The 21,540-nt window shown below is 50.3% G+C and overlaps 1 protein-coding gene across 4 annotated transcripts in view; it reads right to left on the reverse strand.

The window, feature by feature from the left end:
• Positions 1-3,841: 3,841 nt before the first annotated feature.
• ADARB1 (adenosine deaminase RNA specific B1) overlaps positions 3,842-21,540 on the reverse strand; it is a 107,758-nt gene continuing 90,059 nt past the window's right edge. For all 4 annotated transcript variants that reach the window (XM_074264527.1, XM_074264529.1, XM_074264528.1 and 1 more), the window contains 3 exons: positions 16,435-16,616; positions 6,362-6,540; positions 3,842-5,750 (listed from right to left, as the gene is read on the reverse strand). In XM_074264527.1, coding sequence (XP_074120628.1) covers positions 5,568-5,750; positions 6,362-6,540; positions 16,435-16,616 — 544 coding nt within the window. In that variant the 3' untranslated portion in view covers positions 3,842-5,567. The remainder of the gene's footprint in view (positions 5,751-6,361; positions 6,541-16,434; positions 16,617-21,540) is intronic.

Here is a 21,540-nt window from a genome sequence, read left to right on the forward strand (position 1 = left end):
GACAAGTTTCTGGGCTGGTTTATATTCATACAAATTGACCAATTGCGAAAACCACAATCCAAAGCAAACAACCCGAAGTCTGGAAAAGCGGCTGACTAAGTTACTGGAGGGCTCCCTCCGCGACGCTTCACCAGCTGTGCTTTTGAGGAAGGGGCCGCCGGGGGGCGCCCGACCCGGCCCTGGGCGGGGGGCCACGGCCACCAGGGGCGGTCACTGGAGGGGCAGAATACTGAAACATGAGTCCACAAAGGAAGCTGTCGGCACAAAACAACGCGGCCCGAGCCCCCGAGAGGCCGGACGAGCCTCTTGCTGCTCGCGCCAAAATCACCGTCAAATCCGACCTTTGGGCCCACAGCCGCTCGTCGGGGTCCCGGGAGTAGCACTAAAAAAATTCTACTAAAAGAAGCCCCGTGTCCGTGACCTGAATGTCAGGCTTCCGGCCATGGAGCCACAGCACAGTCAACATCAGACATGGAGGGGCAGGGGTGGGGGGGCGGGGGCGGCGACCACCAGCAAGCTTCCTGTGAGTTCATCTCCGTCCTCCGGCCTCCCTGAGGGCCCGCTCCCATCAGGACTGGCTGCCGAGCAGCGGGGACGGGGGAGGGGCGGACTTACCGACTGAGGGATCCCGAGGCTCCCCGCCTTGGTCGCCACGGCTGAGTTTGGGTTTGGCTTGAAGTGCTCCCCCACATCAGCGTGATCGCTCCCCATCATTTAAGAATGACACTTTCCTGTGCCGTGGCCTCATTGTAATACTTGAAAAGGATCCGGCCACATTTCCGGCTGTGAAATGCTCTGAACCCTGGTAGAACCTTCTAGCAGCTGAGATAGGAGGGTGGGGTGGGGGGGCAGATATTTGTGGTGCCTTTTGTTGCCCAGAAGCCCCCCCAATCCAGAAAGCTCCATCCCCAGAACCAGGCGGCCTCCAAGGGGCAAATCTGACCGAGCCAGTTCTATCAGACCATCCACAAGCACCTTCCGTGTGCAAAGCTCTGGGGGTACAGAGCAGAATACTTTCCAAATTTGGGGGGCAGCTGTAGTTCAGCTGTAGGCTACTTTGGGGTGCATCCCTGAAAAAAATCTAGGACCTGAGCAGGGTAATCCTAAGACAGACACCATCTGGGAGGGGAGTCACCTTGGCTCAAATGGGGGCACAAACTGGGCGAGGAGGGTGGGTGACTTTCCAGCATGTGACAAAACTTGCACAACAAATGGACGCCCGCTCGCTCCTCCTTTGGCAGGCTTACAGCCGAAGCTCCTGGAGCTCAGGAAGGCTCAGGACTCAGCTGTCCGTTACACCAGGTGACCGGACCCCAGGGCTACGGTGGACAATGGGTGATGGTAAGGGAAGTCCTCCCAGAGCCCACAAGGGCGTCCTTGGAGCAAACAGCTCTCTGTGCCCTCCCATCTGCCAGGGAGACCTCTGGGGACAAGGACAGATGCTTTAAAACCCAGATCCTGAAAAGAGCATGAAATCGGGGAGATTCCCATGTCGGGAGGGCCTGCCCCACAGGAGGCATCTTTCTCTCAACCTATTTGAATCTTTGGATGTACAATTCAGATTCCCCATGGTCCAGGCTGCAGCGTTCCCTCGATAAAGGGAGGGTTTAATCCATGGCCAGGAGACCAGGGGGCTCCCAGCAGACCCCCTCTGGTTCTGGCAGGAGATCAGAGGTCCTCGCTCCCCCACAGACCTGCGAGCAGTTGCCCTGATCACTTTAGCATTCATAATGGCCCCAGCAGATCACGGCAATCCCACAGAGGGACGCCTAGCCCTGTGGGGATCATTTCAGGGCACCCCGTATCTAGATGGGAAAATCTTCCTTGTGGGGGAAGCACTTGAGCCCCCAAAGCCTGGTTTCCAGAGGCAGCCCCTGGGAGGTCACCCTCCTCCCTCCTGGGGACAAGAGTCCCAGAAAGGGGGGCGGCAGATCCCGGCGAGCCCCGTCCCCATTCACCCAGCAGCGGGAGGAGGAGAAGCAGGGGACTGGGATGCTGGACACACAGCCGGGACATGCTGGACAAAGCGGTTCGACTCACTTTCCTAAGTTTCTAGAGCAGCGTTCAATAGACAATTTCTTAAAAATAGCATGATTTGAATTACAAGCTCTCCCCACCCCCTAGAAAAAATACAACATCTTCTCTATCGACAACAATAAAAACGCAACAACATACAAGGTATTCTTCAGTGCAAGAGGCCGCCTCCGCCCAAGGTGGCGACACCATCCAGACGCCATTAGCTTCTAGGTAGGAAAAACAAAACCAGACCACCCCCCCACACCTGTGTGACCAGAGAGGCTCCGCCTGGAGGGCTGGCTGGGCTGGTAAGTGACCGAGCGCCTACTTCTTGGTCCGAGCGAACCCGAGGTGAGCCTCCGTCAGTGTGCAAATGCCATCCGGGGGTTCTGCTCCATGGGGTGGTGGGGGCGGCTCTGCTCACACTCAGGGGGTCAGCAATGGAGGGCGAGCCTCCCAGCATTCAGCAGTCTCCTAATAGACAGTGGTGAGATGAGGATGGCGATCGCACTCATCCTCGCCATGATCTGGATGCTCCAAGTACGAGAGAGATGAAAAACGGCCCCCGGGGCAACGGCCGGCAGTCCTCCCTGGCAGTGCCACGTGGCATCCTCGCCCGGCAGCCTGACGCCTGCAGGACAAAAGACCCACTTCTAGGCCAGAAAAACGTGTGCTTCAGTGGCAAAGGGCAGGACAAGTCCATGCAGAGTCCTTGGCTAGTCCTGAGTGTGGCGGCGAGGCAACAACCGCCGCAGGCTCGAGGCCCCGCGGCCCCTGACCCGCTCCTGCCCAGTGTCGGCTCAGTAACCGCCCGGGTCGCATCATGTCACTCTGTTAAACACATCTTTGATAAAGCTACACGAGAATCAAAGAAAACCTTGCTGTGTTTTTCAAGTATTTACATCTGCTGAATTCATTTTCTTTCAGTTTTTGATGATCCTGAGGCAAACATTCATAATCACTCTTTAGGATGAAAAGGAGGAGGGGGATTAGGAGAGAAGGAAAGCTGGAGGCCAGCCATCGAGGCACAGGGGGTCCTCAGAATGACAGCCGGACCCCACAAGACCGGGGCAGCCCCCCACGTTTGCAGCCATTTTGGACACATTTTCCTCTTTGTTCCAAGTTGAAGCAAGGCTTTCTGTGACAGATGCCATATTAACCCATAAAGAGCACGAGAGAGATGGCAGCAAAAGTGGGAGAGGTCCCAAGCTTGGTGCCCAGGCCCGCACCTCTGCACAGACTGGCCAGAGACAGTCCTGCCTGGGGAGAATGCTGAGAACCACAGGACCCCTTCCAGCAGCAGAGGGCATCCCAGGCGATCCCAAGCGCCCGCTCCGTCTCCTCCTCTACTCCCACGTCCGCAGATGCCACCTCGCTCACCAGAGTTACCGGCCAGAGAACTAGTCAGACAGGATGACGGCGAATGGACCCCCTGAAGATGTCATCCTTCTCCCGGCCCCTTATTCTTGAACATGAACCGTCCAAGATTTTTGTGCAAATTTGCTCCCATTCTTTTCACTCTTACAAGCCTTTAAAAGACCCTATTCTTAAGAGCTCCAATTCTAAAAGAGATTTTTTAAATAAATTTTTAAAAAATAATTTGAGAAAATTCTAGCAGTGACCACTCCTTCCTTATAAACACAATGCAGATTTCTGCTATTTCCTCTCACACAAAACCTGGATTTCTAACTTGGTTATTTCCCATCTGGTCGAGTATGAGCAGTCTCTCTTTCCCAGAAATCCTCGTCCTCATTCTTAATGTCCCACCTCTTAAGGACCCTTAAAAAAAAAAAAAAAAAAAAAAAAAAAAAAAAAAAAAACCTGATTCACAGTTGCCAGAGCATTCTTTCCATTCGGAAATCTAATTTGCTTTCCAGGTCCTGAAGCTGACTGGTTAAGCCTCTGTCTCTCGCGCCAGGGCGGACACTTTCCTGCCTCCCTCCGCCCTTTCCGGCCACGTGTGGGTTGATCCAGAGGGCACCGGCACAAGCTGAGGTAGTTGCTGCTCCAGGGAGTAGAACATCCAAGGGGTTCGAGGGCGGCGACGGCGTACCCCTCCTTAGCACAGACGGGAGCCGCTTCCTCGGCCGCCTGAGCCCTGGAGCGCGGCTGCTACATTAGGCAAATGAGACCTTCCCTGTCCTCAGACTTCAGCCCGGGGAGAGGCGCCTTCTGCCAGCTTGGCCATGGACCCGGGCGAGGAGACTTGGTCAGTAGCTCTGGCCCTTCTTCTACCCACAGGCCCCTCCCCCTTGACCTCCGTCCTTGGTGGCTGTGTGCAGACAGGGCTGGGAGAGGCTGGAAAGAAACCGGAAGCCGTCCTGGCGAGCACGCTCTGAGCAAATCTGGGGAGCTTTCGGCCCCTGGCTGGGGCCGGCCTCGCCACCACTGGCCACCGGGATCGCGGTTCGAGTCCCACGGGATTCCTTCCTGTGGGACCTCGGGGTCAAATTAGGGACAAACACGGGTGGATCAGGGAAGAATCCTGGAGTTAAGGTTCGCAAAGCAGAGCTTCCCAAGGGGCCCCCGCCAGTGACTTAGGAAGGGGGTTCAAACATTGTGCTGGCGTTCAAACGTTCCTAACGAATCACGCTGGTTCTGAAAGGTGCCCTAGTGACGCTAAAGCTGTGATTGTACTCTGAATTCCTGGGTATGTATACATATGTGTGTGTGCGTGTGCGTGCGTTCACACGTGCATGTATGGGCGTACATACACGTACACGTGTGCATGTGTATAGATATACTCTATATATATAACTATAGAGAAGGGAGAGGAGAAATCAGCTACTAAGGGTCCACTTCTTCTACATTAGACAGACCTAACTGCGCACTTACAGTTGACCTCTACTGGGTTTCCAGTTGATAATGGTAAAAAAGGAAGAAGACGACGACTTCACACCATGAGGGGAGGGGCTGGCGGGATAGGGGCGCGGGACGGGGTCCCAGGCTAATAAATACACACGTCGAGGATCGTTTCTCAGCAGCTGGGGGTCAGGGCCAGGAGGCGGGGACGGGCAGGCTTTCCACGGTTCTCTTTCTGGCTCTGTCACCTCGTCGCCCGCCTCCCCCCTCACTCAGGAAAAGCTCCCGAAGGAGCAGAAATGGGTTCTGCAGCGGAGTTCTAGAGAAATCCAGACGCATCCTGACAGCGCCGTGGAAGCCCCCGAGGATGCGGGTGTGGACATCGTGCGCACCTGCCGATATTGCCTTATTATACTGGGGGGGGGGGAGGACACAGACGGGGGCAGCCGATCCGAGGGAAGACCAGACCCGTCTGCGCCGCGGCTGCGGGGACGCAGGGCTCTGCTAGACAGCTACACCGAGCTTTCCAAAGGAGAAGGAGACAACTTAACGACAACGGATTCTCAGACACGGAAGGGGCGGAAGCTGCTGCTGGTCAGTCCTGGGAAGGGTGCGCGGGCATGCGAGTGTGTGGCGGTGACGTGAGCGAGTGGGCGCCGCTGTGCGGGTGAGGGGGTGCGCACAGTGGGCGTGTGCGGGGCTGGCAGGGGCGCCACGGGCGGGCCGGGCCTTCGGGGGCGTCCTCCGAGTCAGGGCGTGCAGTTGAGGGAGAACTGGTCCTGCTCGATGGGCTTTTCCACCCAGGCTCCGAGGCCCGCCTTGAGGAAGGCCCTGAAGAGCGACTCTTTGGCAGACTGGTACTCCGTGGCGCCCTGCTTGCACTCGTGGTACAGGTGGGGCTTGCTGATCTTGGCGCGCATGTTGGAGGAGAGCTAGGAGGGAAGAGGGGAGCGGTCACGGCCCGGGCAGAGCGAGGGGGAGATGAAGCCCCCGCCCGAGAGCCCGTGGGGGTCCCCCCAACCCCTTAGAAGGATCCCCTTCCTCAGCCCGGAAACCGTCAGAGCTGGGCTGAGCCGGACCGCACAGCTCCCCAGCCAATCAAAGCCCAAGGAATCTGCCAAGGGGAGGAGCCCCGACCATGGCCAGAAGGAATCTGAGCCGGGGTACAGGACGCGCAAGCACTGCTGGGAAGGGAGACGTGGGGTGAGAGGCTGGCTCAGTCCCGCCTTCTCCCCCACAGCAGCTGCCTCCTCACCGCCCACATTTACCGCGTGGCCAGGAAGAGAAGGGAGGCGCCTGGCGGCGGCGCCTGACCTCGGAACAAAAGCCAACGGGGAGGAACCAAGGCGCAAGATGTGCGGTGAGCCTCCCCGGCCGCTGCCCCCCCCCCCCCCCCCCCCCCGCTGCTCACTCCCCCCTTTATCTAGGAGGAGACTGCGTCAAGAGAGCCAGGGGGCAGCGAGGGAGGGGGCGGGAGCCCGGCACCCCAAGCCGCCCAGGCTCTGCCCAGAAGGCGCCCCACGGGGGTTGGGCTGGGACCTACTTTGGCATGGATGCGCAGCCAGCGGCTGTAAAGCGCCTGTTTGCAGAGGCGAGACGCGCGGCCCATCTCGTCCTTCCCCGTGGTGGCGTTGATGATCTCCAAGTTGGGGTCACCGACCGTCCAGTTGACGCTGAAGTTTGGGGCCTTCCCCGGCTGTCGAGCTTCGGCGTTGCTGATTCCTGGAACGAGGGAGAGCACGCTTTTGTGAGCGGGGACGGGACCGTTAACCCGGGCTTCGCGGAGCCCACGGCGGCAAACTGGGCTCCCACCGTGCGCACTGGGGCGTCCCGCAAGCATCCGGAGACTCCCCTATTCTCGGAGATGCAGCTGGACTAGCCATGCCCCCTCCTCCCGCTGTGTCCAGATGCACAGCCCGGGAGCAAAGGCGTGCATGCAAGTTCTGGGGGCAAGGCGGGGAGGACACGGGCACACAGACTGCGGGCATCCTAGAGATGCCCCCTGGCACCAGCACTGAGCAGCAGCCCTGGAGCCCACCCAAGCGGCCTCTGCATCCGCCTTATTCACCAGAAGTCCCAGCCAAGGGTCCCTCTGGGTTCCCCTTTCATGATGGGCGGGGCCCTTCTCAGTTCAGGGCCACAGGACTACAAAAGGCTGCAGGTCAGGGTCCACATGTGGGACACTGGACAGCCTGGGGTGAAGCTGAGTTAGTCCCCTCGGGGCACCACAGCCCAGATCTGAGTTCTGGTCCAGTCTCAGACACTTACCAATGATGATGGGACCCTGAACAAGGCCCTCCACCTATCTGCTTCAGTTTCCTCATCGGTAAGTGGGGATGATACCAGCATCCACCTCCCAGAGTAGCTGAGGCTAATATCTGTAAAGTGCTTAATAGTGCCTGGCACGGAGCTCAGCTGATGCTTCCTCCCTCCCTCGCTCCTTCCTTCCCTCCTTCCTTCCTTACCTCCCTTCCTTCCTCCTTCCCTCCTTCCTTCCTTCCTTCCTTCTTCCCTTCCTTCCTTCCTATTCCTTCCTTCCTTCCTTCCTTCCTTCCTTCCTTCCTTCCTTCCTTCCTTCCTTCCTTCCTTCCTTCCTTCCTTCCTTCCTTCCTTCCTTCCTTCCCTCCCTCCCTCCCTCCCTCCCTCCCTCCCTCCCTCCCTCCCTCCCTCCTTCCTTCCTTCCTCCCTCCCTCCCTCCCTTCTTTTCTTCCTTCCTCTAAGCACTCAAGGTCCTGACTTGGCAAAACCAGGTAAGAGCAAGAAGGCACTAGAGGCCCAGGAGGGTACCCTAGGGCCCCCTGATGCTAGCAGCCAGCAGCAGGATGGCCAAGTCCCTGAGTGTGGCCCCGGGAGGTTTCCAGCCACTCCCTGGGGCTCCAGACAAAGGAGCGCAGCGGAGGGGAGAGGGACTCAGGTCAGAGGAGCTGATGGGGTCCCCACTGCCCCTAAACAAATGTGTAACTTCCTAGTGGCCCCTCCCGGATGACAGCCAGAGGACGAGGTGTCTCAGTTCCGAGCCCTGATAGCCGGCTCGTGGGCTCCCATGTCCCGGAGAGTCCCCCGTCCTGGAGTGAGCTGTAAATCAGCCCTGGGAGGAGGGGGCCTGGCCCAGTAACCCCCCCCACCTCATTCACAAACCACATGGTGCAGCTTGCCACAAGGAGGCAGCAGCCACAGGGCCCAGACTGGAACTGAGAGGGACCTCGGGACCATGCGGTCTAAACCACTCATGTGACTGATGAGGACACTGCATCCTCAGGAGACGAACAGCAAGCAGGGCCCAAACGTCCCATAGACTCCTCCAAAACTGAGCCCCGCTGGAGCTGGAGCACCTGCTTCCATTCTTGCCACACGCCCGACCAGTCTCTCAGACTCAACTCGACAAACATTAAGTGCCTAATTTGTGCAAAGAGCTGTGCTAGGCCCCGGGGATAGTGAGGAAAGAGAAGTCGGCTGGGCTCTCAAAGGGCCTGCTCATGGGTCCACAAGCAGTGAGAGAGAACGCCCCTGGGGGACGCACATAAATACAAGTAATCACTAGCTCGAAGGCGAGAGCCTGGGCCCCACGTGAGCCGTGGCAGGAGCTGGAGGCCCTTCTCCTTTGGCAGGTCTTCTGGTGGAGGCTGGGGAGGGCAGCAGGGATTCCTGTGAGGGATGGGAGTGCTTCCATCTTGTTTCCATGTTAGGGCAACGTCCTATAGAAGGGTCCTGGAATCAAACTTTCCCAAGTCCAGCAGGGAGGTCGTCCCCCCGTATTCCAGAGTGTTCTTCTCCAGAACCTGTGGTGTGAACTCCTTGAGGACGGCCAAATGGCTTGTCCTAGGATCCCACTCCTCTCCGGGCGCCATTTTTGTCTTTTCCAGTGCCCGGCTCACTGTTGGCCAGAGAGAGCAGAAGCCAGCTTTGCTGCGGCAGCTCTCTCCCTTCCAGAATCTTTCACACTCCCAAGCAGCTCCCGCCGTGGCCGAGCCCTTCCTGGATCCTTCTCCTCTGACTAGGGAATAAAGTTTCCATCCCCCTCTGACCAGGAGCCCATAAACCTCTCTTTTAGTCCTGAGCCGAACTCCTGATTGCATTTAAGGGAAACTGGGAAACCTGAATGTTGGAGGACACAATTTCATCTCAGCAATAACTCTCTCTACAGTGGAAGCCAAGACTCCTACCGAGCACATAGACTCCTAAAGGATATTTCTGGCCCTGTATAAACATCCCAACTGATTAAAAAACGCCATAGAGCCAAACTAGAAGTTATACCGATAATGCTGACATGGGAGACACACGATTGATGCTAAAAAGAAAAACACGACAGATTGCATCGACAGACAGACCTTTGCAACTCAGCAGGGAAGAAGAAAATGGCTTGTCATTGTCCAGTCATTTTTTTCAGTCATGTCCTACTCTTCATGACCCTATCTGACAGGGATGGGGACATTTGGCCATTTCCTGCTCTGCTCATTTTACAGATGAGTAAACTGAGGCAAACAGGGGTAAGTGATTTGCTCGGGGTCACACAGGTAACAATTGTCAGAGTCCAGGTTAGAACTCATGAAAATGGGTCTTGCTGGCTCTGGGTCCGGTGCTCTGGGCACTCCCCTAGCTGCCCCAGAGGAGGGGAGAAGAGAGAGGAGAGGTAAACCCCAAAGTCATGGTCTCTCTTCAGCCATAGAGCTTCATCCTCTAGGACAGAGTGAGGAAGGGATTCCATTTCTCTGCTAAACCCCAGGCAAAAGACTGAGGTGCAGCAGAGTCCAGAGGCCCCCTGCTCCCCCAGACGAGGGGAGCAGAGTTCTCCAGGAACTCTGGGCTCTTTTGTGACAGGGCCCAAGCACCAGCTGAGCTCCTGAGCTCCGAGCTCTGCTAGGACGGGGAGGGGCTGTCCCCAGTTCCACCCTGTTCACCATCTTCCTTTAAAACCCAACTCAAAAGTATTAATTGGATGGATGTTTAGTGATGAGTCCTGGAACACATGAGAAGGGCAGAAAGAGCCTCAGTAGCTGTGGTGCTTGGGGGAAAGGAGAGAGACCCCAGGCTTCTCCTCCAGGGAGCCCTCCCCGATGCCCCCTCTCTGGGTTCTCCATGACATACTCCGTCCCCAGCTCTAGAGAAGGGGTCCTCGAAGCTCCGAATCCCCCGCATAGGGGAAATGGTCCCTTCAGTGGCCTCGTCTTGTTCTGTAGTTAGGAAAAAGCATCCTGATGATCCCATTAGCTGACCAGGGAAGCAAACGAGATCAGTGAGACCAGTTGGCAATTGTTACCATGGAGTCATCTGAGGCTTCCATGCTTCAGAGAGACCTGGCCCGGTGTAATCAGGAAGGCTCCACATGGACGTGTCCCGGCTGTGATCTGGGCCTGCCACCTAAACCGCCACATCCCAGGCTTCTCGCCGAGCCTAGATATGGCAGAAGAGGTGGGGGGAGGCCAGGTCTCCCCTGCAAGTCCTCCATGCCCAGAGATCACAGCTCTGACAGCACTTGGAAAGCCACATCCTTCATTTCTTGGTGGATGCCGGCCATCACCGAGGGGGGCTCCCCTTCCCGGCTCATCCCGACAGGCTTGTTGCGGGGCCTTGTCCCGAGCCACTCTCCTGCTGAGCTTTGCCCCAGGGCAGCCTTCAGGGCAGCACAGCACAGGGGCTCTGACCATCATGACTGCTCCATCGCCACTGCCAGTGCTGCATCTCTTTGTCCACCTTTGTGCTCGTGATTCATTGTCTCTGTTTATGGGATTGTTTTAGTCAAAGGAAAGTTACAAATTCGTTTTCCTGGGAGTATCCCAAATCTTGTCTTCCAGATTTATTAAAGCCCTTCAAAATGGGATTTCTTTCCATCTTTCCAGTCTTGCTCTCCTGACATTCAGGGGCTCTGGCTCCTAGCTCCTCTTCTCTCTCCCACTGGGCATTCTCACAGTTTCCCCTCCTCCTCATCTTTACCTCCTGCCTTCCCTGACTTCCTTCAAATTTCAGCTAAAGTCCTGCCCTCTGAAAGAAGCCTTTCTTGGACCCCTTAATGCTCTCCTCTCGGAGACTCCTCCCATTCATCCTGTAGGTATCTTGTCCCCACATCACTGTTTGCGTGTTGCTTCCCCGGCAGACCAGGAGCTCCATGACAGAACGACTATTAAGATTTCTTTGCATCCTTAGTTCTTAGCACAGTTTCTGGCCCACGGTGAGCACTTACTAAGTGCTAGCCAAATGACTAACAGTACAAATCCATGCCTCACATCCCATGGCAAGCCAAGTTCTTCAACAAGGATGAGAAGGTCATGGAGGAATCTCTGCTGACTCGTTTGAAAAGAAACTTCAGGAAAAAAAAGTAAGCAAAAGGTGCACAACTCTAAGTCTGCTCATGGGAGAAGGAAGAAAGGAGGGGGGAAAGAGGTGGATCCGTGTGACGTCGCTTCCCTCTGCACCACCTTGGAGGACGTCAGCATCCTAGCTAAGTCCTTTGGGTTCAGATCTTCATCAGTGACCCCCTGTAAAATGGTGGCCCCACCTCAGCCCTGCAGCTTCCTTCCACTATAAGATATACAGCAAACTCAAAGCACCAGCTTCTGGCCAGACAAGGATTTGAGTGATGAACCAATCAGCTAATTCAGACTTGGGGCCAAAATGTCGAGATACTTTGCTTCAGATACTTCTAAATCCCCCTTAGCAAAGAGACCCTTCAGTGAGAGGACATCTCTGCAGGCCTCGCACAGACATGTGCTAGGGAGAGGAAGCTCACTCCTGCATGAGGTAGTGGTTCACTCAGTTCTTTCTTAACCAGGAAGAACCTGTTTCCCTGCTCCCTGAATCCCCTCTAAGTCCTGAAAAATGAAAAATACTCTTTCTCAGAGCCTTGTCCAAATGGCCAAAGACAGCATCTCTGGGCCCCTAATCTTTCTCCGGGTTAAGCTCCTTCAAACGTTCCTCAGACAAGATGGTTTGCCAACTCCACACCAGCTTGGCCCGATTCTGATGAGTTCATGTCCTCCCCCTAAGGGACACATTAAGTCTCATCCCCTTCTAAAAGGATCATGTGTATGACATTTTGCCTCAAATTCATTTAATTCATTCAACAAGGTTTTTAAAAATTATTCACTACATACCGACTCTTGAGAGACAAAGGTAAAATGATCCCAGCCCTAAAGGACTTTATATTCTCTGGGGATTAAATTTAGAATTAACTCCAGTTTTTGTCTGACTTTAAGTGTTCTCAAGCTTCACAATGGCTTTTTAAAATGGTTTAAACTATTTTTGTTTTACTTTACCCAGATTCTGTATCCCTCTCAGCCTTTCAGAAAACCATCCATTATGTCAGAGGTTTTTTATGAAGAGGAGAAAAAAATAGCAAAACCAACTCTCATTGGACAAAATCAGATATTATATCCAACTTTCCATAGTTATGAACCCCAACCTCTGCAAAGGAGAGTATCTTTGCATCTTATCTTTGAAGTTCAAATTTCACAGCATTGCATTTCCATAATTGTGCTGACTGTGTAGATTGTTTTCCTGACTCTGCTGACTTCCCTTTATATCAGTTCTCTTAAGTCTTTCCATGTCTCTCTGTATCCATCGTGCTTACAATGTATCCCATATTCCCCAGACAATGGGTATCTCCTTTGTTTCCACTTCTCTGCTACCACAAAAAGTACTGCTGAAAAGATTTTTGTCTCATAATTAATAATAGCTAAAAGTTATATAGTCCCTGATGTACCAATTACTGCACTAAGCACTTTACATTTATTACCTCATTTGAGACTGGCCACAATCCTCAGAGGTAGGAGTTATTACTCTCCCCAAATGAGTTTGAACTTCTTAAAACTGCTTGATGTTCATTTATTTACCTATTTAGGCCTCTCTTTGGATACAAAGAAAGGCAATCCCTGTTCTCTAGGAGTTCACAATCTAATGGACAGGATTAGCTATCCCTTTTTAAAGTAATTTATTTCCTACTCCTTTGCTTGTTTTTACTTAACCAGTAAGATTTTCTCTCCTTCTTGACTTGCAAAGATCAACATAAATTTTACTCATAATTCTAATCTACACTTTGCATTTTCAAGCCTATTTTGTCTTTAGAGTCATCATTCCCCAAAGTCGACATCATGATAATATAGACATGTCAACACTTCAGAACATTTTGATCCTTTTGAAAAGAAAATAAATGACTTAAAGGGAGGAGCTATTTTTATTCTTTCAAATTAAACTGCCTTAAATAATGGGCATTTTAAGCTACAGATTGATTACAAGGCTTACAAGGTAACTCATTCCCTAACGAGTAGGTAATGTCTGCTAGCTGAACTAACAAATTCTGCCCTATCCCATTAGTTTGAGTGTCATTAGTTTAAAAAAAATCAACTAATATGGTGTTGGCATTCTCCTTTATAAATGAAAATATTTGTCATTTTCATCTAGATTTAAATTGACACGTACTAGGTATATCCATGCACACAAAACAGGCACATGATCATGCATGTATTTTCATATACACATACTAGATAAGCCCCATTTTCCCACTGTTTCCCTTCTGATTTTCATGTTTCCTTTTGAACTGATGAAGCAATGAGTTCTTTTAACTCACAACTCCCCTGAAAAGGGGGCTGAGGTCACATTATTCCTTAGTGGTGTTCCTCTCAAACAATAGAACAGCAAAGCTCCTCACACTGCATCTCTAGCCAATGCAGACGAACCCCACCAGTTCTTCATTCAATAGAAAGCTGGTTCATCCAATCATCTTCAAACCATTTTTACAAGAAAGTAGCTGTAAAGACTATCTTTCTCCTGGGTCTCTCCTCAACAGAATGGGACCAGGAGGTTTCACAGCTCTCCTCCAGTGAGAAGGCCCCCAGCCTTTTCAGACAATCTACAGAGTGATACCTATATTCCAACCAATGGTCTCCAAGTACAGCAGTGATGCCTTCCTGCCCACTCACAGCTCCTACTAGCATCTTCTTACTCCTCTGCTGCCTTCTTAGAGCCTTCAGTGGCTCAAATCAGAGCTTCCTCTAGCTGATGACCTATCTTTGTGAATTAAAAAATGACAAAAACTACTTTTATGTCAACATACTTAAAGTAATCATCCAGATAGTTGTCTGATGTATCATTCTGTGAGCTTTAACTTTTTGATTTTTAAAACACTCCCATGAAAACAAGCCTAGGGACTATAATACTCTTATCATACCAGCTATTTCTCCTTTCTTAAACAAATTTCCTAGTTCTCTATTTTTTCCTAAGCATAAATTTTTTGGGGAAAAAATAAGCACAAAAGTGCATTTCTTGCCCCTTTCAACAACTAAATTGACCACATTAGAAAGGGACAGTAACAATATGCATATATATAAAATGCACGCATATATGTAATATATATAAACACACATAGAAAGAACTTTTTACAAGAATGAAAATGAATTTCTTAGATGAGATGCCTTACAAAAATTCTAGGAATCTTATTTTTACCAAAGTTTGAACAATTTTGACAAAAACCTTGACATTCTGAATGCCAGTTATTTCCCAGTAAAGATACTCTATTTGGAACAATATTAATCATTCCATGATTAAATGCTTAACCACTAGAATGAAATAGCACATCCTCCTTCAAATATAGAAAGTACAGAACAGAGGAAGAAAATTATTTTTCTCTGTCATGAAAAATTAATTCAGTTATTATGCAACCAAATCCTAGAATGTACATCTTAGACCCAGAGATGGAAATAAGGATTGCAATTTCAGACTACCACATTTGGTCTGTTTTAATCTCCTGTATTTTGTTTTTTCTCACTCCAGCTTTGTTTGCAAAATGCTTGTAATTCATTAAACATGCTGCCAAATAAAATTCCATCTGGCTTTTTTCCCCCTCTAAAATTAAAGACATGCCAGTAGCCAAGCACAAGAAAATAAAGCAGGGGATGCCCGCAAAGAAAGAAATACATTTGGTTGGTAACCAGGGCTTCAATATTAAGCTTCAAAAAGGAAATATTATAAACAGTGAGCAATAAAAATTTTTAAAAGGATAAAAATACCTTAACTGTGTCCTTTTAAATAAGGGTGAGCTTAGAAGTTAGGACCCTTGAATTCAATTGCTCTTGTTCACTTTACCGCTAGCCACTGACATTCTAAAAAACAGTAACAAAGGGCTTTAAAAGCAGCTTTGAGAAAGATGAAGCAATATAGCTATACATCTTAGCTAGAGGCTGACGTCCATTTTATCACCCAAACTTAGCTCCACAATTTAACTGGACTTGAGACAGAAGGGGGGGGAGAGAATCTATCAAGCAGCCTGAAAAGGGGAATGCCAACCCAGGGGGCGCATGCATGACAAAATCAAGATCACATCCCGGGTCAGGGGGCAGTGGGGCGAGACCAAGGATATTGATGTCTGATCTATGTCTGGGCGCCTCCTTCTCTGGGCACTTGAGTACAGTATACATTCTAGAAAACTGCTGGGAGAAATACTTTCATGACAAAAACCAAGTTCCAATTTCAAGACAAATATAGGATCTAGCACAGAGAAATTGGAATTTTCCAAATTTAGCAGAATGTTTCTAAAGAAGAAAAACATTAGGAAAGTGAAAGCAACTTCTAGTGGAAGGACTAGCTAAGAGAGCTGCATGTCCCAGTTCCCACACTAGGGGTCGCTCTCACAGTCTCTCATGGAAGGACCTATCTGGGAGAGCTGCATGTCCCAGCTTCCTCACTAGAGGTCACTCTCACAGACTCTCTCATAGAAGGATCAGCTCTCTGGGAGAGCTTGCATGTCCCACTCCCACACTAGGGGTCGCTCTCACAGTCTCTGATGGAAGGACCAGCTATCTGGGAGAGCTTTCATGTCCCACTCCTACACTAGGGGTCGCTTTCACAGACTCTCTCATGGAAGGACCTATCTGGGAGAGTTTCATTCCCAGTTCCCTCACTAGGGGTCGCTCTCACACACACTCATGGAAGGACCAGCTATCTGGGAGAGTTGCATGTCCCAGTTCCTTCACTAGGGGTCGCTCTCACAGACTCTCCATGGAAGGACCAGCTTTCTGGGACAGTTGCATGTCCCAGTTCCCTCACTAGGGGTCGCTCTCACAGAGTCTCTCATGGAAGGACCTATCTGGGAGAGCTGCATGTCCCAGCTCCCTCACTAGGGGTCGCTCTCACAGTCTCATGGAAGGACCAGCTATCTGGGAGAGATGCATGTCCCACTCCCACACTAGGGGTCGCTCTCACAGACTCTCCATGGAAGGACCTATCTGGGAGAGTTGCATTTCCCAGTTCCCTCACTAGGGGTCGCTCTCACACACACTCATGGAAGGACCAGCTATCTGGGAGAGATGCATGTCCCACTCCCACACTAGGGGTCGCTCTCACAGACTCTCCATGGAAGGACCTATCTGGGAGAGCTGCATGTCCCAGCTCCCTCACTAGGGGTCGCTCTCACAGTCTCATGGAAGGACCAGCTATCTGGGAGAGATGCATGTCCCACTCCCACACTAGGGGTCGCTCTCACAGACTCTCCATGGAAGGACCAGCTTTCTGGGACAGTTGCATGTCCCAGGTCTCTCACTAGGGGTCGCTCTCACAGAGCCTCTCATGGAAGGCCCAAAGGATTTGAGCCACAACAGCCGCTTTGCCGTCTCCCTGTGAGATACTTGCCGCTAAGTAAAGGCCGGTTGAGCATGTACAGCGGTGGAAGCTCTTCTATTTCTGAGATCCGCTGGTACACTGCTCTGGAAAGGTGGTCCCCGTGGTACAAGCTGCCCAAGATGATGCTAGAGAAGTAAATTGGCTCCACAAAGAGGCTCAGCAAGGATCCCTGAATGCCCAGCACGTTCCACCTACGGGCAGAAGAAGAGAAACAGCCTCCTCTGAGTGTGCCTCCAGATGCCCCCCGGGGAAAGCAGCCCCCCCAACCTCCCAATTTACTTTCTGTCAGAGCTTCTGGAATTTCTGGCTCCCGCATTCCCCTCTAGAAGGGGACATCTAAAAGGAAAAGGTCAATTGATTTGTTAGAGAAATTTCAAAAAGAAAACAAGTCGCCCAAAGTTGTCCAAACTGTCAGAAACCGGCCTCCTCCGGTGGTGACAGTGATGGAACTTGTGCCCGACGTGAGTCCTCATGAGGACATGCTGGAATTTGTACTGATTCAGCCTAGAACCGCACAGAGCGTTTCACGCTCCCTTCTTCCCGAAAGGCCTTCTCAGCGGGAGCTAGCCACATGGTCACTCCACAGGCAGGTGCCACGCCACTTCCCTCAGGCACTCTGGTGCCTCTAGGGGGCCCGGCTAGTCCAGGCCTTAGCTCCCATGTGAAACTGATGGCTGACCTCATCCCTGGTCTCAGGCCCCCATCAGAGGGCCAGGAGGATTTCTCTGAGGGACAAGCAAACCATGGAGCAGTTTTCCATTAAGGGCTACAGAAAGACAAGAGTGGTGGAAAGTCTTGCTTAGAAAGACTCAGGCATGCTAACATGGCACTCTGGGAAAATTTTTATGGGACCCCAAGTCTAACAGCAGCTGATATTTACAGACACTCATGGGTGGAAGAAGCAACAACTATTTGGTATTGCTGGGCTGGTCCTTTAAGACGTCCAGGAGACTGTCTTCCTTGTCACCTAAAATATAAAAGAACTGGCTCTGAGGTTGGTGTTGGAGCTTTTAATGGAGTTCCAAATACCCTGTGGACATCTGACCCAGCATTCCCCACAGCCATGGGAAATTCGGAGCACGAAGTAAAAAGTCCAGTTTTATTTAACTCTAATCAGGAAGTTTATCCTTTTTAATCTTACTAGAAATAAGGCTGAATTTATTGTATTGTATTGCTTGAGTTTGAATCTCTGGATCGGCCTGAGTTAGGTCTGGCCCGGCAGAACTGACACGGTTGAAAGGGTTTGTTTGTAATAACTTCATGGTTAAGTTCAGCGTCAAAGTGGGGGAAGAGCAGAGCAAAAGAAACCAGGCCTCTGGTGATTGTACCTAGTCTAGACATAGGACTCTTCTGTCTGAGGCTATAAAGTGCTTAGGGGTGTGTGGCAGGTGGGATAAGGAGAGAATTCCCATTAAACCCTAGGGCTTTTCCAATAGGTGATTAAGAAGCTTGACAGGGAAAGTAAAAACCTAGCAGAATTATGCATCCCTAGGCTCTTTTTGAGATTTAGAAAAGCTGGATTAGTCACAAGGAAAATGAAGATAAACTGTCCTTGTGTATTTGGCAGTTAGAGGCAAAGGGTAATAAGCTTTTGATCTTTGAGGAGAAGGGGCTTGGGGATCCGGTTACAGTCCAGATGAAAAGGGCACCCCGAGTGGGGCTGAAAGGCTACAGATGGAAAATGTGATCTGCTAGAGAAGGCAAGCCCTGCAGAGCTTAGAGCTATAAGGGAAGCCAACAGTGGGAGCTACAGACCCGTACTGATAGGAAGAGAATCTTGGGCCAATGCCATTACTACTCTCAATGCACTACAGCCTCCATACAAGAGTCAGAGAGCCCACTGGTTTTTATCACTAAGAATCATTAAAATGATAACTATCAAGAGTATAGTCTAATGAGGTCAACTCCAATGGTTTTTCAGACTTCCATAGAACTTCAATCTTCCGGTGGATTTGCTCTTATAAAATTAACTAAAGTAGCAGGAAAACCAAATGGGAACTCTTTTTTCAGATAACTAAAATGGAAAGTTTTTGTATGCTCAACTCCACAAAAAATGAATTCCCTTTGGAATTAATCCTTCACTGGGGCATAGTAAAGGAGGATTAATAATTTTTAATAATAATAACAATAGCTTTTTATTTTTCAAAATACACATAAAGAGTTTTCAACATTCACCCTTGCAAAAGTTTGTGTCCCTAATTTTTATCCCTTCTCTCTTCTTCTAGACAGCAAATAATCCAATACACCTTAAACATGTGCTATTCTAAACATTTCCACACTTGTCATGCTGCTCAAGAAAAATCAGATCAAAAGATCATAAGAAAGAAAAAATAACAAAGCAAACAAACAATAACAACAAAACGGTGCAAATACTATGTTTTTATTCACTTTCAGTCTCCATAATCCTCTCTCTGGACACAGTGAGCTCTTTCCATCACCAGGATGTTGCAATTGGTTTGAATCATCTCATTGTTGAAAAGAGTCAAGTCCAAGGATTGCTAGTTTTTGAAACAATGTGTTTGGTGAATTGGATTTATACTTCACAGTCTTTCCTAAAATCGGCCTGATTTGGATACAATTAGATTTTTTCTTTTGAGTGGAATGTCCTTTCATCAAGTCCTGTTAATAGCTCATTTTGGTTTTGTTTTGTTTTTTTTATAAACCTCAGCCTGAAGAGACTTACATGAACTGAGGCTGAGTGAAGTGAGAAGAACCAAGACAACATTGTACACAGTGACAAGATGTGTGATGGACTTGGCTGTTTTTTGTTGTTGTTGTTTTTTTTGTTTTTTTTTTTTTGTTTTTTTTGTTTTTTTTTTTTTTGAGTCTGGGGTTAAGTGACTTGCCCAGGGTCACTCAGCTAGGACGTGTTAAATGTCTGAGATCACATTTGAACTCGGGTCCTCATGAATTCAAGGCTGGTGCTCTACCCACTGCGCCCCCTAGCTGCCCCGGCTTGTCTCTTTTCAACAGTGAGAGGATTCAAGGCAATTCCATGCCATCTGCATCCAGAGAGAGGACTATGGGTACTGAATATCCTATTTTCACCTCTTGGGGGCTTTTTCTTTCTCATGGTTTTTCCCTTTTGTTCTGGTTTTTCTTCCATAACATAATTAATGTGAAAATAGGTTTAAAACGATTGTACTTGTATAACCTATGTTAGATTTCTTGCTGTCTTGGGGAAGGGAAAAGTAACAGAAGGAGAGGAAAAAAATTGGAACCCAACATCTTACAAAAATAAATGTTGAAAACTATATTTACACATAAAATACTATTGAAATTTTAAAAAATAAAGATGAGATTTTAAAATTTCAGCTGTGTAAGTTTCAAATAATAAATTTAATCCCATTCCTCACTTCTTGGGTTTCTCTTGTTGGCTACTAGGCAAAAAGATAGACACAAAGCACATTAAGACAGGGAACACCCTGTCCCTATACCTCTCTGCTGGCAAGAAGTGGGAGTGAAGTCGGAAGTGCCCACAGCAGCTGCTGCCCAGTGTACCCAGACCACCAAGACGGAGTGATGGTGGAATAAGAGCTGGCTCTTAAGGGAGGTGGCCTGAGTTTGAATCCTGGCTAGAACACCAACCTTCAGATCCTTCCAGTGCTGGGACTCCCAGCAGCCCTAAAGACACTCTCCAAATCAAGCCATCCAAAACAACTGCTGCAGATCTTGCTGTGGTGTGGGCACAGTACAAACTGGGGATGCTTAACAGTCCATATCTGCCACGGGATGCCCACAAACATCACTGGGAGAACCGGTGAAAGGGACCTAAGAACCTATGTCTCCTGGGCAAGTTCCCAGCAGCAGAGACGAAGCCATTGAGCATGATTCATTTTCACGAGGCCTGATGTTTGGCCAGGATTATGTTTTTCTCATTATCGCTGTTTGATCAGGCACCAGCACTCGTGATCCCCTGTCACCTTGTCCCAGGTAATAGTCAGAGGACAGAAAGCCAACGCTCAAGCTGTGTCACAAGCTAAAGCCGCCTGTACCTCAGCCTTCTCTTCCATCTGGGCCATGCCGTCCATAGCATGCTCTCTGAGCAGGGGGTGGCTCTTCCCCTTGCCAGGGTCACCCCACCGGACCGCTCCTCTCCTCTCCCTAGTCTTCAGTCTCTCTAGTCACTGGTTCCTTCCCTGGTGCCTGTGAACAGCCCAGGTCCCGGCCATCAAGCTACACCTCTCTTCCCTTTCATAGTCAAACGGCTAGGCCAGGCTGTCTACATTCGCAGGCTCCCCTTGTTCTTTTTTCACTTCTCTCACTCATGCTTGTTCTTGTGATCTGGCTTTCTCTACACTTTGCACAAACATCCCTCTCCAATACAACCAAGACTGGGACCTAACAGCTAAACGGAACGGCTTCATCCCTGTCCTTGGCCTTCTTGGAGCCTCTGTAGAGGCTGATGGCTCCCCTCTCCTTCTGAAATGTCCTTCCTTTTGAGGTTTCCATGAAGCTTATTCTCCGATTCTCCCCCCGCCGATGGGACTGCTCTTTCTCAGGCTCCTTTATAGGACCATCCTGTGCTCTAATGACTCCAGGCTGTTCTGGACTCTCATTCTCTCTTGGTGATTCCATCTGCCCCAAGAATTCAAATGTTACCTCCATACACATAGCTCCCAAGAAGGCATCTCCTGTCCTCAGCTTCCCCCAGTCCCCCACTGCCCCCTAAATAGCTCCTCATAGATGCCCCAATGCTGCCTTGAACTCAATGCCTCAAAGAGCTCAATAATTGTCTCTCCTGCTCTCCCCAGTCCATCTTTCCAAGAACTGGTGAACCAACAATGTTCTACAAAACAGGTCTGTGTCTCCACGTTGTCCCCAGGAGTGAGAGAAAATGCTTCTGCTTATCACTGAAAGTCCAAGCTGATCTTTCCAGGCTGGAAAGAGGAATTCTCCATCCTTCCCCACTCTGATGCCTCCAGGTAAAGGAAGCTAGACTCCCCGAGAGCATCCCACCACTTGCATTCCCTCTTCTGTGGGTAGTTCTACATTGGACCAAGACTTTCACACCCTTCTTGTGGCAAGGACGAAGACATAGGCTCCATGTGGGTCCTTTCAGAGTCCCTAACTGGCTGGACCCGAAGCCTGAGCACTCATGGGTTGATGCTGCCC

Source organism: Sminthopsis crassicaudata, chromosome 4, assembly GCF_048593235.1.
Source record: "Sminthopsis crassicaudata isolate SCR6 chromosome 4, ASM4859323v1, whole genome shotgun sequence".
Lineage (NCBI taxonomy): Eukaryota > Metazoa > Chordata > Mammalia > Dasyuromorphia > Dasyuridae > Sminthopsis > Sminthopsis crassicaudata.